Source organism: Hyperoodon ampullatus (assembly GCF_949752795.1).
Source record: "Hyperoodon ampullatus genome assembly, chromosome: 14".
Taxonomy (NCBI): domain Eukaryota; kingdom Metazoa; phylum Chordata; class Mammalia; order Artiodactyla; family Ziphiidae; genus Hyperoodon; species Hyperoodon ampullatus.
In genome coordinates, this window is record NC_136927.1 from 63,423,505 (window position 1) to 63,437,743 (window position 14,239).

At 39.0% G+C, this 14,239-nt stretch overlaps 1 protein-coding gene across 2 annotated transcripts in view; it reads left to right on the forward strand.

Annotated features, from left to right (window-relative positions):
* Positions 1 to 14,239, forward strand: part of LOC307063417 (protein CBFA2T2) — a gene marked incomplete at both ends in the record, with an annotated part of 176,620 nt that overhangs the window by 116,270 nt on the left and 46,111 nt on the right. For both annotated transcript variants that reach the window (XM_079719554.1, XM_079719555.1), the window contains one exon: positions 13,001 to 13,144. In XM_079719554.1, coding sequence (XP_079575680.1) covers positions 13,001 to 13,144 — 144 coding nt within the window. The remainder of the gene's footprint in view (positions 1 to 13,000; positions 13,145 to 14,239) is intronic.

Below are 14,239 nucleotides of genomic sequence, written 5' to 3' on the forward strand. Positions count from 1 at the left end.
TCTCTTTATATTCAGTCTTAAGAAAACAAAAACAGGGCTTCCCTGGTGGCGCAGTGGTTGAGAGTCTGCCTGCCAATGCAGGGGACACGGGTTCGAGCCCTGGTCTGGGAAGATCCCACATGCCGCGGAGTAACTGGGCCCGTGAGCCACAATTACTGAGCCCGCGCGTCTGGAGCCTGTGCTCCGCAACAAGAGAGGCCGCGATAGTGAGAGGCCCACGCACGCACTGCGATGAAGAGTGGTCCCCGCTTGCCACAACTAGAGAAAGCCCTCGCGCAGAAACGAAGACTCAACACAGCCATAAATAAATAAATTAATTAAAAAAATATATTTAAAAAAGAAAACAAAAACATTATTCAGATAAACCACTTCAGTGGATATGGGTTAAAAAAAAAAGAAGTTTTATAGGCATAGAAAAAAAAGTAAACTAAGAATTAGACGCTTGAATTTTTACAGTATCTTAATCAACGATGGCAGAGGTTGGTAAACTATGGCCCACTGCTTGTTTTTGCATATAAAGTTTGATTGGAACACAGCCCTGTTCTTTGTGTATTGTCTACTGTACCACCACAGTTGAGTGGAATAGTTGTGACAAAGACTATATGGCCCAAAATGCCAAAAATATTTACTATCTTGCCCTTTGCAGAAAAAGTTTGCTGATCCCTGAGCTGTAGGAATGTATTAGATAAATTAATTTTCCAATGTAGCGGCCTGAACCAAGATGGCGGAGTAGAAGCAGGTGCTCTCACTCCCTCTTGAGAGAACACCAGAATCACAACTAGCTGCTGGACAGTCATCAACAGGAAGACACTGGAACTCACCAAAAAACACACCCCACATACAAAGACAAAGGAGAAGCCACAATGAGATGGTAGGAGGGCGCAACCACAGTAAAATCAAATCCCATAACTGCTGGGTGGGTGACTCACAGACTGGAGAAAACTGAGACCACAGAAGTCCACCCACTGGAGTGAAGGTCCTGAGCCCCACGTCAGGCTTCCCAACCTGGGGGTCCGGCAACAGGAGGAGGAATTCCTAGAGAATCAGACTTTGAAGGTTAGTGGGATTTGATTGCAGGACTTCGACAGGACTGGGGGAAACAGAGACTCCACTCTTGGAGGGCACACACAAAGTAGTGTGCACATCGGGACCCAGGGGAAGGAGCAGTGACCCCGGGGGAGACTGAACCAGACCTACCTGCTAGTGCTGGAGGATCTCCTGCGTGTCTGCAGCCTGTGCTCCGCAACAAGAGAGGCCGCGATAGTGAGAGGCCTGCGCACCGCGATGAAGACTGGCCCCCGTTTGCCTCAAGTAGAGAAAGCCCTCGCACAAACGAAGACCCAAGATAGCCAAAATTTAAATAAATAAATAAATAAACAATGAAATTAAAAAAAAAAAAGAGACCCCAGGTAGGTTCCAGTGTTGGGTTGCCTCAGGCCAAACAACCAACAGGAAGAAAACCCAACCCCACCCAGCAGCAGTCAAGTGGATTAAAGTTTTACTGAGTCTGCCCACCAGAGCAACAGTCAGCTCTACCCACCACCAGTCCCTCCCATCAGGAAACTTGCACAAGCCTCTTAGATAGCCTCATCCACCAGAGGGCAGACAGCAGAAGCAAGAAGAACTACAGTCCTGCACCCTGTGGAACAAAAACCACATTCAGGGACAGATAGACAAGACGAAAAGGCAGAGGGCTATGTACCAGATGAAGGAACAAGATAAAACCCCAGAAAAACAACTAAATGAAGTGGAGATGGGCAACCTTCAAGAAAAAGAATTCAGAATAGTGATAGTGAAGATGATCCAGGACCTCAGAAAAAGATTGGAGGCAAAGATCAAGAGGATGCAAGAAACGTTTAACAAAGACCTAGAAGGATTAAAGAACAAAGAAACAGAGATGAACAATACAATAACTGAAATGAAAACTATACTAGAAGGAATCAATAGCACAATAACTGAGGCAGAAGAACCGATAAGCGACCTAGAAGACAGAATGGTGGAATTCACAGCCATGGAACAGAATAAAGAAAAAAGAATGAAAAGAAATGAAGACAGCCTAAGAGACCTCTGGGACAACATTAAAGGCAACAACATTCACATTATACGGGACCCAGAAGGAGAAGAGAGAGAGAAAGGACCAGAGAAAATATTTGAAGAGATTATAGTCGAAAAGTTCCGTAACATGGGAAAGGAAATAGCCATCCAAGTCCAGGAAGCGCAGAGAGTACCATACAGAATAAACCCAAGGAGAAACACACCAAGACACATAGTAATCAAACTGACAAAAATTAAAGACAAAGAAAAATGACTGAAAGCAGCAAGGGAAAAACAACAAATAACATACAAGGGAACTCCCATAAGGGTAACAGCTGATTTCTCAGCAGAAACTCTGCAAGCCAGAGGGAGTGGCATGATATACTTAAAGTGATGAAAGGGAAGAACCTACAACCAAGAGTACTCTACCTGGCAAGGATCTCATTCAGGTTCGATGGAGAAATCAAAAGCTTTACAGACAAGCAAAAGCTAAGAGAATTCAGCACCACCAAACGAGCTCTACAACAAATGCTAAAGGAACCTCTCCAAGTGGGAAACACAAGAGAAGAAAAGGACCTACCAAAACAAACCCAAAACAATTAAGAAAATGGTCATAGAAACATACATATCGATAATTACCTTAAATGTGTATGGATTAAATGCTCCAACCAAAAGACACAGGCTTGCTGAATGGATACAAACACAAGACCCATATATATGCTATCTACAAGAGACCCACTTCAGACCTAGGGACACATACAGACTGAAAGTGAGGGGATGGAAAAAGATATTCCATGCAAATGGAAATCAAAAGAAATCTGGAGTAGCTATACTCATATCAGATAAAATAGACTTTTAAATAAAGAATGTTACAAGAGACAAGGAAGGACACTACATAATGATCAAGGGATCAATCCAAGAAGAAGATATAACAATTATAAATATATATGCACCCACATAGGAGCACCTCAATCCATAAGGCAACTGCTAACAGCTATAAAAGAGGAAATTGACAGTAACACAGTAATAGTGGGGGACTTTAATACTTCACTTATACCAATAGAGAGATCATCCAAAATGAAAATAAATAAGTAAACAGAAGCTTTAAATGACATAGTAGACCAGATAGGTTTAATTGATGTTTATAGGACATTCCATCCAAAAACAGCAGATTACACTTTCTTCTCAAGTGTACATGGAACGTTCTCTAGGATAGATCACATCTTGGGTCACAAATCAAGCCTCAGTAAATTTAAGAAAATTGAAATCATATCAAGCATCTTTTCTGACCACAACACTATGAGATTAGAAATGAATTACAAGGGAAAAAGAGTAAAAAACACAAACACGTGGAGGCTAAACAATACATTACTAAATACCCAAGAGATCACTGAAGAAATCAAAGAGGAAATCACAAAATAACTAGAGACAAATGACAATGAAAACACGATGATCCAAAACCTATGGGATGCAGCAAATCAGTTCTAAGAGGGAAGTTTATAGCTATACAAGCCTACCTCAAGAAACAAGAAAAATCTCAAATAAACAATCTAACCTTACACCTAAAGAAACTAGAGAAAGAAGAACAAACAAAACCCAAAGTTAGCAGAAGGAAAGAAATCATAAAGATCAGAGCAGAAATAAATGAAGTAGAAACAAAGAAAACAATAGCAAAGATCAATAAAACTAAAAGCTGGTTCTTTGAGAAGATAAACAAAATTGATAAACCACTAGCCTGATGCATCAAGAAAAAGAGGGAGAGGACTCTAATCAATAAAATTAGAAATGAAAAAGGAGCAGTTGCAACAGACACCGCAGAAATACACAGCATCCTAAGAGACTACTACAAGCAATTCTATGCCAATAAAATGGACAACCTGGAAGAAATGGACAAATTCTTAGAAAGGTATAACCTTCCAAGACTGAACCAGGAAGAAAGAGAAAATATGAACAGACCAATCACAAGTAATGAAATTGAAACTGTGATTAAAAAACTTCCAGCAAACAAAAGTCCAGGACCAGATGGCTTCACAGGTGAATTGTATCAAACATATAGAGAAGAGCTAACATCCATCCTTCTCAAACTCTTCCAAAAAATTGCAGAGGAAGGAACACTCCCAAACTCATTGTATGAGGCCAACATCACCCTGATACCAAAAACAGACAAAGATACTATGAAAAAAGAAAATTACAGACCAATATCACTGATGAATATAGATGCAAAAATTCTCAACCAAATACTAGCACACAGAATCCAACAACACATTAAAAGGATCATACACCATGATCAAGTGGGATTTATCCCAGGTATGCAAGGATTCTTCAATATATGCAAATCAATCAATGTGATACACCATATTAACAAATTGAAGAAGAAAAACCATATGATCATCTCAATAGATGCAGAAGAAGCTTTTGACAAAATTCAACACCCACTTATGATAAAAACTCTCCAGAAAGTGGGCATAGAGGGAACCTACCTCAACATAATAAAGGCCATATACAAGAAACACACAGCAAACATCATTCTTAATGGTGAAAAACTGAAAGCATTTCCTCTAAGATCAGGAACAAGAAAGCAGTGTCCACTCACCACTATTATTCAACATAGTATTGGAAGTCCTAGCCTTGGCAATCAGAGAAGGAAAAGAAAGAAAAGGAATACAAATTGGAAAAGAAGAAGTAAAACTCTCACTCTTTGCAGATGACATGATACTATACATAGAGAATCCTAAAAATGCCACCAGAAAACTACTAGAGCTAATCAATGAATCTGGTGAAGTTGCAGGATACAAAATTAATGCACAGAAATCTCTTGCATTCCTATACACTAATGACGAAAAATCTGAAAGAGAAGTTATGGACACACTCCCATTTACCACTGCCACAAAAAGAATAAAATACCTAGGAATAAACCTACCTAGGGAGATAAAAGACCTGTATGCAGAAAACTATAAGACACTGATGAAAGAAATTAAAGATGATACCAACAGATGGAGAGATATACCATGTTCTTGGATTAGAAGTATCAATACTGTGAAAATGACTATACTATCCAAAGCAATCTACAGATTCAGTGTAATCCCTATCAAACTACCAATGGCTTTTTTTATGGATGTAGAACAAAAAATCTTAAAATGTGTATGGAGACACAAAAGTCCCCGAATAGCCAAAGCAGTCTTGAGGGAAAAAAACGGAGGTAGAGGAATCAGACTCCCTGGCTTCAGACTATACTACAAAGATACAGTACTCAAGACAATATGGTACTGGCACAGAAACATAGATCAATGGAACAAGATAGAAAGCCCAGAGCTAAACCCAAGCACCTATGGTCAACTAATCTATAGCAAAGGAGGTAAGGATATACAATGGAGAAAAGACAGTCTCTTCAATACGTGGTGCTGGGAAAACTGGACTGTTACATGTAAAAGAATGCAACTAGAACACTCCCTAACACCATACACAAAAATAAACTCAAAATGGATTAGAGACCTAAATGTAAGACTGGACACTCTAAAACTCTTAGAGGAAAGCATAGGAAGAACACTCTGACATAAATCACAGCAAGATCTTTTTTGATCCACCTCCTAGAGTAATGGAAATAAAAACAAAAATAAACAAATGGGACCTAATGAAACTTCAAAGCTTTTGCACAGCAAAGGAAACCATAAACATGACGTAAAGACAATTCTCAGAATCGGAGAAAATATTTGCAAACGAATCAACAGACAAAGGATTAATCTCCAAAATATATAAACAGCTCATGCAGCTCACTATTAAAACAACAAACAACCCAATCCAAAAATGGGCAGAAGACCTCAACGTCAATAGATATTTCTCCAAAGAACACATACAGATGGCCAAGAAGCACATGAAAAGCTACTCAACATCACTAATTATTAGAGAAATGCAAATGTAAACTACAGTGAGGTATCACCTCACACCAGTTAGAATGGGCATCATCAGAAAATCTACAAACAACAAATGCTGGAGAGGGTGTGGAGAAAAGGGAACCCTCTTGCACTGTTGGTGGGAATGTAAATTGATACAGCCACTATGGAGAACAGTATGGAGGTTCCTGAAAAAACTAAAAATAGAATTACCATATGATCCAGCAATCCCACTACTGGGCATATACCCAGAGAAAACCATAATTCAAAAAGACACATGCACCCCAACGTTCATTGCAGCACTATTTACAATAGCCAGGTCATGGAAGCAAGCTAAATGCCCATCGACAGATGAATGGATAAAGAAGTTGTGGTACATATATACAATGGAATATTCCTCAGCCATAAAAAGGAACGAAATTGGGTCATTTGTTGAGACGTGGATGGATCTAGAGGCTGTCATACAGAGTGAAGTAAGTCAGAAAGAGAAAAACAAATATCGAATATTAACGCATATATGTGGAACCTAGAAAAATGGTACAGATGAACCGGTTTGCAGGACAGAAATTGAGACACAGATCTAGAGAAGAAACGTATGGACACCAAGGGAGGAAAGCCACGGATGGTGGTGGTGGTAGTGTGATGAATTGGGCGATTGGGATTGACATGTACACACTGGTGTGTATAAAATTGATGACTAATAAGAACCTGCTGTATAAAAAAATTTTTTTTCCAATGTATTTATGAATGTGGAATGGAAAAGTTTGTTTTTTCAATCCCTATTGTAGTATATGGTAAAGCATTATTTTTGTTTTAGTTGGGCTCTGTCTTCAAGGTCCTTTGTAAAATATTTTCTGTTAATTTCTTTTCTTGAGCCCTTATCCCTCAGTTTTTGTTGAATAATAAATTATCTGTCATTGTAAACAATTATTCCTGGACATCTCTGCATAGGAAGCCTGGGTGTTGTTAGAAACTTCGATGCGTTGTCAGGTTTGTGGCAGAGCTACAAGGATGGGAAATGCTCATCCTTAAGCATGTCCTATGTCCATAATCAGTTTAACCAGCCTTATAAGCCTGTAAGTGCAATAGTAATTTTGATGTTCTTTCCACTATGTTTAACAGATTAAAATAGTCAATTTTGGAAATGCTTCTTATATGACAGTTACACATTTAGAACATTTACCTATTCTTGGCAGTGTTTAAAGAGAAATTGTGGTCAAGAAAATCTTTTTCCTGATTTTTCCCTTGGTTCTGATCCCAACTTTAGGGGCACCATTCAAACTATACCCTTCATGCTTTTTGTCCTTATGTGCCGCCTGGAAAGCCCATGTAGCCTTCCCAGTAAACTACTTAATGGTCTGTAGAGACATCCCTGGCCTTCATGAGTAACTCATGCTTCTACTTCTTTATTTTCTTAGTATTTTGTACACATTTAAATATATCTGTCTTTCCTGTATCTCAGGGCCCTATCTTCTTTATCTCTTTGCCAAAGTCTGGCACAGGTCAGTCAGTAGCATGGGATCTAGAGCACCTCAGAATTCAGCTACAAATGATTGGAAACAATCCAATTCATCAGTAGAGAATTGTTTAAATAAACTGTGGTACATCCCCACAAGGGACTATCATGCATTTGTTGGGTTTTTTTAATTAGTTTTTATTGGAGTATAGTTGATTTACAATGTTGTGTTAGTTTCTGCTGTTCGGCAAAGTGAATCAGTTATACATATACATATATCCACTCTGTTTTTAGATTCTTTTCCCATATAGGTCATAACAGAGTACTGAGTAGAGTTCCCTGTGCTACACAGTAAGTTCTTTTTAGTTCTCTATTTTATATATCATAGTGTGTATATGTCAATCCCAATTTCCCAATTTATCCCTTACCTCCATCATGCATTTGTTAAGACGACAAACAAGGTTGTGGAATTAGGAATTTCAGGACATACTGTAAAATTATAAAACAAAAGAAACAAAACACCAAGGAGTAGTATAGTTTGTATGTGGTATGGATCAGTTGCCTGTTGGTCTGTTGCTATAAAAAACCATGCTAAAACTTAGTGGCCTAAAGCAATAATTTTGGGGGTTTTTTGGGTTATGAATCTACGAGTCGGGAATTTCTCCTGCTCTTGCTTTTGCTCATTGATTCATATGTCTGCAAGCAGTTAACTACAGATCAGACTCATTAGGTTAGGATCTTAACATTTTGGGGATCCGCTGGCCTTAGCTGGTATAACTCATCTCTGCTCCATGTGGTCTCATCCTCCAGCAGCCTAGTCTGGATTTGCTTTCATGGCAGGGTTAGCGTTGCGAGACAGATGTAGAACCAGCACTGTTACACTTCCATCACATTATATTGGCCAGAGCAAGTCAGGGGGCCTGGCCAGATTGAGGGGAGTAAGGGAATAGATCCCATTTCCTGAGGCATTGCAGAAGGCATGGTGCCATTCTTAGGGATGCTCAGTTTAAAGTAATTATGCTGTCTTTGTATAAATGGGGGTGGGATAAGAATTTATTTTTGCATTTGCTCATTTGTACAGAGAAAGAATGGATGGATACACAAGAAACAGATTTAAATGGTTACGTATGAGGTGGAGTATGTAGGTATAGAAGCAGGGAGTATTTCTTTTTATATAATATATTGATTTTTGAACCATATAAATGTATACTTATAATACATACAAAAAAGGGAATTATCTACCTAGCCTCTGCCCCCCAAAATAGTTCTCTTTAAACCATCATGATGATTTCTAAGTTAGGAATATGATTTGTTTTAAAGAAATGGTAATGGCTTTCTTGGACACCCTGTTTGGAATGATCAGTATTTCTGTACTGTGCATCTGAAAGATCTATACTCAGCTTATTTTCCTCAGAGATGATAAGCAGGAGCACTTGACCATATCTTCTTCTGCCCAGAGTTTTGCATAGATAAATATCTCAATGGCCAAATAAAATGATTCCTTCTAGTAGATTGTTCATCTGATTCAGGTAAACATGTAAGAGTGTCTACTGCGTTGCACCAGCCATTATTACGTATATTACATACATATCCCTTCCCAATAACCCTGTGTCGTAAGTATTACCCTCAGAGACAGGTGAAGAAAACCATAGTCACGCAGGCAAGTGATAGAGCATCCTTCACATCAAGCTCACCTTCTTTCACCTAAACATCCTTCACACTTGCAGCCCTGGGAGTTCCCCCTCTTTCCAGTTGTTTGTGGGTAGCCCTTCCCCTCACACAAGTGCATTTTTCTTCTCTCCTATTTATACCTCTTCTATTTATTATTCCTTTGTCAACCTCAAAGTAATTTTTTTTTAACTGTAATGGAAAAGCAGTTCATAATGATTCGTAAATGCCCTCATTTGTGGGCAATTTATCCTACAAGATTCTTCTCAAGTAGTACTTACCTAGGATATTTATGTTTGTGTTTAGTATTACTTTCTCTTAAAGCTAGAGAAGAATTCTGCTCTTTTGCTTCATGTTTGATTCTTCAAATTCCTGTGTGGGAAGAAAAATCACACTGCCCTCACACAGAACAGTGTTTATTATTTTGTTCTCTCTTTCATCAGTTTTCTATTGTTATGACATCCATAGCATCTTGCACACTGAAGGGGTAAAATAATTAACCAGACATATTTTTCTATGTTTGTCCCACTTCTTTATCTCAAGTTGTTTGGCTTTACATTGGTAGGTGTTGAAGCATCAGTGATCCTGCAAATTCATGTGGTTATATTTCCGTATATATCCAAATATTTAAAATAACCAAAGCACAGTTATAGAGTGACTAAATTATCAGTTACTTTGAACCTTAGAGTCTATGTTGAGGATCAAGTTGAACCTTTCTGATAAAACTAAGGGTTAGTTTAATTTTCTAAGACTGAACACTTTGTGCCTTTTTTTTTTTTTTTTTTTTTTTTTGCGGGACGCGGGCTTCTCACTGTTGTGGCCTCTCCCGTTGCGGAGCATGGGCTCCCGACACGCAGACTCAGCGGCCATGGCTTACGGGCCCAGCCGCTCCACGGCATGTGGGATCTTCCCGGACTGGGGCACGAACCCGTGTCCCCTGCATTGGCAGGCGGACTCTCAACCACTGCGCCACCAGGGAAGCCCTACTTTGTCTCTTTGATTCAGGCAGTGGTGTTTATGGGCTGAAGTCACACTTAAGAAAAAAAGAATTTCTTCTGTGAACTTCAAGTTTCTCTGGAATTGAAAAGAGCTCAAAATTTCGTTGGTTCTTTCAAGGGATCCAGGTAGATGTTTTATAAAACCTAAGTTTTATAAAAATTCAGAAATGAAGTCACTTTAAACGTGATAGCATAAAGGAATGTATTGGCCACCAAGCAGAGGGTTAAAATGCCTGCTTTGGAGTGTACTCCTTATTTACCATCTGAGCAACTGCTGGATTTGTCAGTTGATAAACCAGGGTAGAGCTCTCACATCATGAAGTGCATTCTTGCCTCCCAGCTTCCAACAAAAATATCATCTTACATTGTACTTGGTACTTTTGCAACTGTTGATTCTTGAATCATTCCATACAGTATCTCTGAGGTCACATGGATTGTTGATAGTATACACATTTTCTTTGGGGAACAAATGGTCATGTTAACTTGTACATAGTCATAAGGCTAGTTAAGTGATAAAATCAGGACTTGACACTAGTCTTCATGTTTTCTAATCATCATTCTTCTTTATTTAGTACCTTCTTTATAAACTAGCACTAGCCTAGGCATTATCTCTAATACTTCCATCAAAATGAGGCCTGGAAAGGTGAAGTGATTTGATAAAATTCATACAGATTTTATTATTCAGTGATAAAATCGTCATTAGAATGACGCTTCACACCAAACCTCTCAGTCTCTGTACCCATACTTTTCCTACTAGACAATGGTTGTTGCTTGAAACGTGAGGCATGATACTAGTGTTGCAGGTGTGTGAGTAGTGACGTGAATAAGAGATAGGTAGTTTTAACCTAATGTAAGCCGTACTCTGGAGTCTGGGTTTTCCCCAGTCTCTAAGCTTTCAGTTGGTATATAATTCAGTGTTCTGCAGTTGGGCTGCTCTTGAGTTTTTCATTCTGCCAAGTGCTGACTGCTAAAACACATCTCACTGATAAGCCCTCCTCGGGCCTTTGGCACCCTTGCTGTAAAGGCAGGTGGTCTGAAGAAAGGCTCCCCCTAGGTTGTTGCACACTATACACAACACATAACAGGGTGAGACAACTGTTAGTTCCTTCCTTCTTTTCTCGCCCCACCCTCCAGAAAGCTGGGCCCCAGATGGAAGAGCTGGAAACGTGTCAACTGTTCTCTGAAGGGCATTGAGAAAACACTGTCAAGAAGAAAAAGGCAAACACAATAGCTAATTAGTTCACTAGTCAGACGGGATGACCATCCATTTTACAAAGAAAGTGTCCTGGACAGAGACGGGAAGGGCTGGCAGAGTGTGCTCACATGGCTCTCAAAGCACTACACATTTTTGTCAGGGGATTTGTAACTTGGGGGCATTGCTGCCCTGACTGACTTTATATATTCATTATATCTCTTCCCAAAATGTGACCACTGCAAACGAAGGCATAAAAATAATATTTGGGGATGTTTTCCTCTTGAGAAAGTGCCCTTGAATGTGCCAAGATGCGCCTTGTTGCCAGTGTCATGAACCCTTTTTTATGTATTGTGTTTATAACTATGATCTCAGTGAAGGAAAACTTTGATTGAACATTCTCATTTGAACCTTTGGTCTCCATTTCTTGTACTTTACATTGAATTCAGCAGTTATTGGAGAATAAACACAGGGTACTTAAAGGAAAAGCCTGGAATTACTGAGAGGAACATAGCTCAATTTAAAGGTGATTATGGTAGCCCTGGCCCTATTTTTAACAAAGTAGGTAACAAGTTCCCTTTAATGGGAAAAAATAACTTTTTGAAGATATTAGAACATTACTCTTCATTATCAAGTCTTCTTCATATTAGCTCAGACCTAGGTCTAACATCAAGTTTAATCTACCTAATCTGACTTTCTGGGCTTTGTTGCCGTCGATTGTTATCAAACCGCTGCTTATTATGAATTGTTCTCATAGATGAAGTAGCTTAACTAGCCTGTGCTTCGCTTAGGGTCAACTCTACTTTTCTTTTTTTTGGACAATACACATCATAAATGACATGCCTGGTATCAGAGATGTTGACTCCCCTTCATTTTTCTTACTTAGAAGAGTTGATATGTATAAACATGTATTTCATCATTCATAGTAATTTATAATCAACTGACTGATTCTATTTCCATGGCATGCAGTTGATGCTTACTTGTCTGGACAGTCCCACATTAGCTTTTTTTCCCCCTACTACTTCAGTTAATTTGTAAGAAGTCAAAAAGAATGCCGTTGAGATAAGCTGAATTTATAACCTGGTTTCTTCCTTTCTCAGCCACTATCCTCACTGTGAACTCTCATGTCACGTCATCCCTTGACCTTACTGCCTTGTCTTAGATTCCTAGGATTGCCGTAACAAAGTACTATATACTGTGTGGCTTAAAACAACACTATTCTCTCCCAGTTCAAGAGGCCAGAAATCCAAAATCAAGGTATCAGCAGGGTTGATTCCTTCTTGGCCTCAGAGGAAGAATCTATTCTATACCTGTCGCCTAGCGACAGGTGTTTGCCTTGGCTTGTAGATGGCAACATTCCAATCTCTGCCTCCACTGTCATGTGCGTTCTTTCTGTGGGACTCTGTGTGTCTTCACATAGTAGACTTCCCTCTGTGTGAGTGTCTGTCTTTTCTCCTCTTCTTATAAGGACGTCATTCATACTGGATTTAGGAACTACCCAGGTAATCCAGGGTGATCTCCTCCCCTTAGGATCCTTAACTTAATTATATCTTCAAGGACATTTTTTCCAAATAAGGAAACATTCACAGTTCAAAGAATTAAGAGGTAGACATATTTTGGGGGGCCTAATTCAGCCTGTTATATTAAGTAAGCATCTTCTTCACTTCTCAGTCCTCTAGGTAAATATGTTGGTATTTCAGATTGTTGTGACTAGTTTTCTTTTATCGAAAATTCTGATTTCCATTCCTTTTATTCTCTACAGTTGGTGCTGACAAAAGGGTGCCAGCAATGCCTGGATCCCCCGTGGAAGTGAAGATACAGTCAAGATCCTCACCTCCCACCATGCCACCCCTCCCACCAATAAATCCTGGAGGACCTAGGCCAGTGTCATTCACTCCTACAGCATGTGAGACCTCTGAATTACTTGGGTTTGTGGTTCACATGACATTTGGATCTAAATGAATGCCATTAAGCCTTCTATATATACTACTCAACATTTTCAAAATGGCTGTTAACACACACACATGTATCTTGGTTGTTTCTTTTCTAAGTTGCTTTTTCCTTCTGAGAATAGTACATAGCTGATTTAGGTACTTGGAAATGTAGTAGTCTAAATATTTTGTTTTCATACTTTTTGGCTTGTAAGTATCTATTTTATTTTCTTTGGCTCTAAAATAATGAATTTAAATTATTATATTGATGAATAGGATTCAAAGTAAGTTTCATAAAATGATTGAACTACTCCAGGACTGTCTTAGTAAGGCTTTTTACAAAAAAAAAGAAATCGCTTATTTTATTAGTTTACTAGGGCTGCTGTAACAAAATACCAAAGACTAGGTGGCTTAAAGAACAGAAATTAACTTTTTCACAGTTCTGGAGGTTAGAAGTCCAAGATCACGGTTTCAGCAGGTTTGGTCTCTTCGGAAGCCTCTTTCCTTGTCTTGCAGATAGCTGTCTTCTTGCTCTGTCCTCTCATAGCCTTTCCTTGTGGATGTGCATCCTTGGTGCTTCCTCCTTTTCTTAGAAGTACAACAGTCATATTGGACTAGGACCTAGGCAGATGACCTCCTTTAACCTTTAAGGGCCCTATCTCGAAATATAGTCACATTCTGGGGTACTGGGGGTCAGAACTTCAACATAGGAGTCTGGGAGGGGGATACAATTTAGTCCATAACAATTATATTACACAATAAATAAAAGTTGTTCAGCCTAACTAGTCACCAAGGAAATGCAAACTAAAACCCAATGTAGTACCACATACACCCACAAGAATGTTCAGAATGAAAATGAATATCAAGTTTTGGTGAGTAAGTGTGGAGCAACTTGAACAATCATACATTGTTTCTGAGAAAAATTTTTGGTAGTATCTACTAAAGCTGAATTTCCCCAAACCCTGTAACTCTGCAAATTTAGCCCTAAAACCTCAATTTAAAAAAGAAGGTTTAATTATTTATTGTCCCCAAACATTTGAAATTGAGTAACTGGCAGCTGTAACAATTTG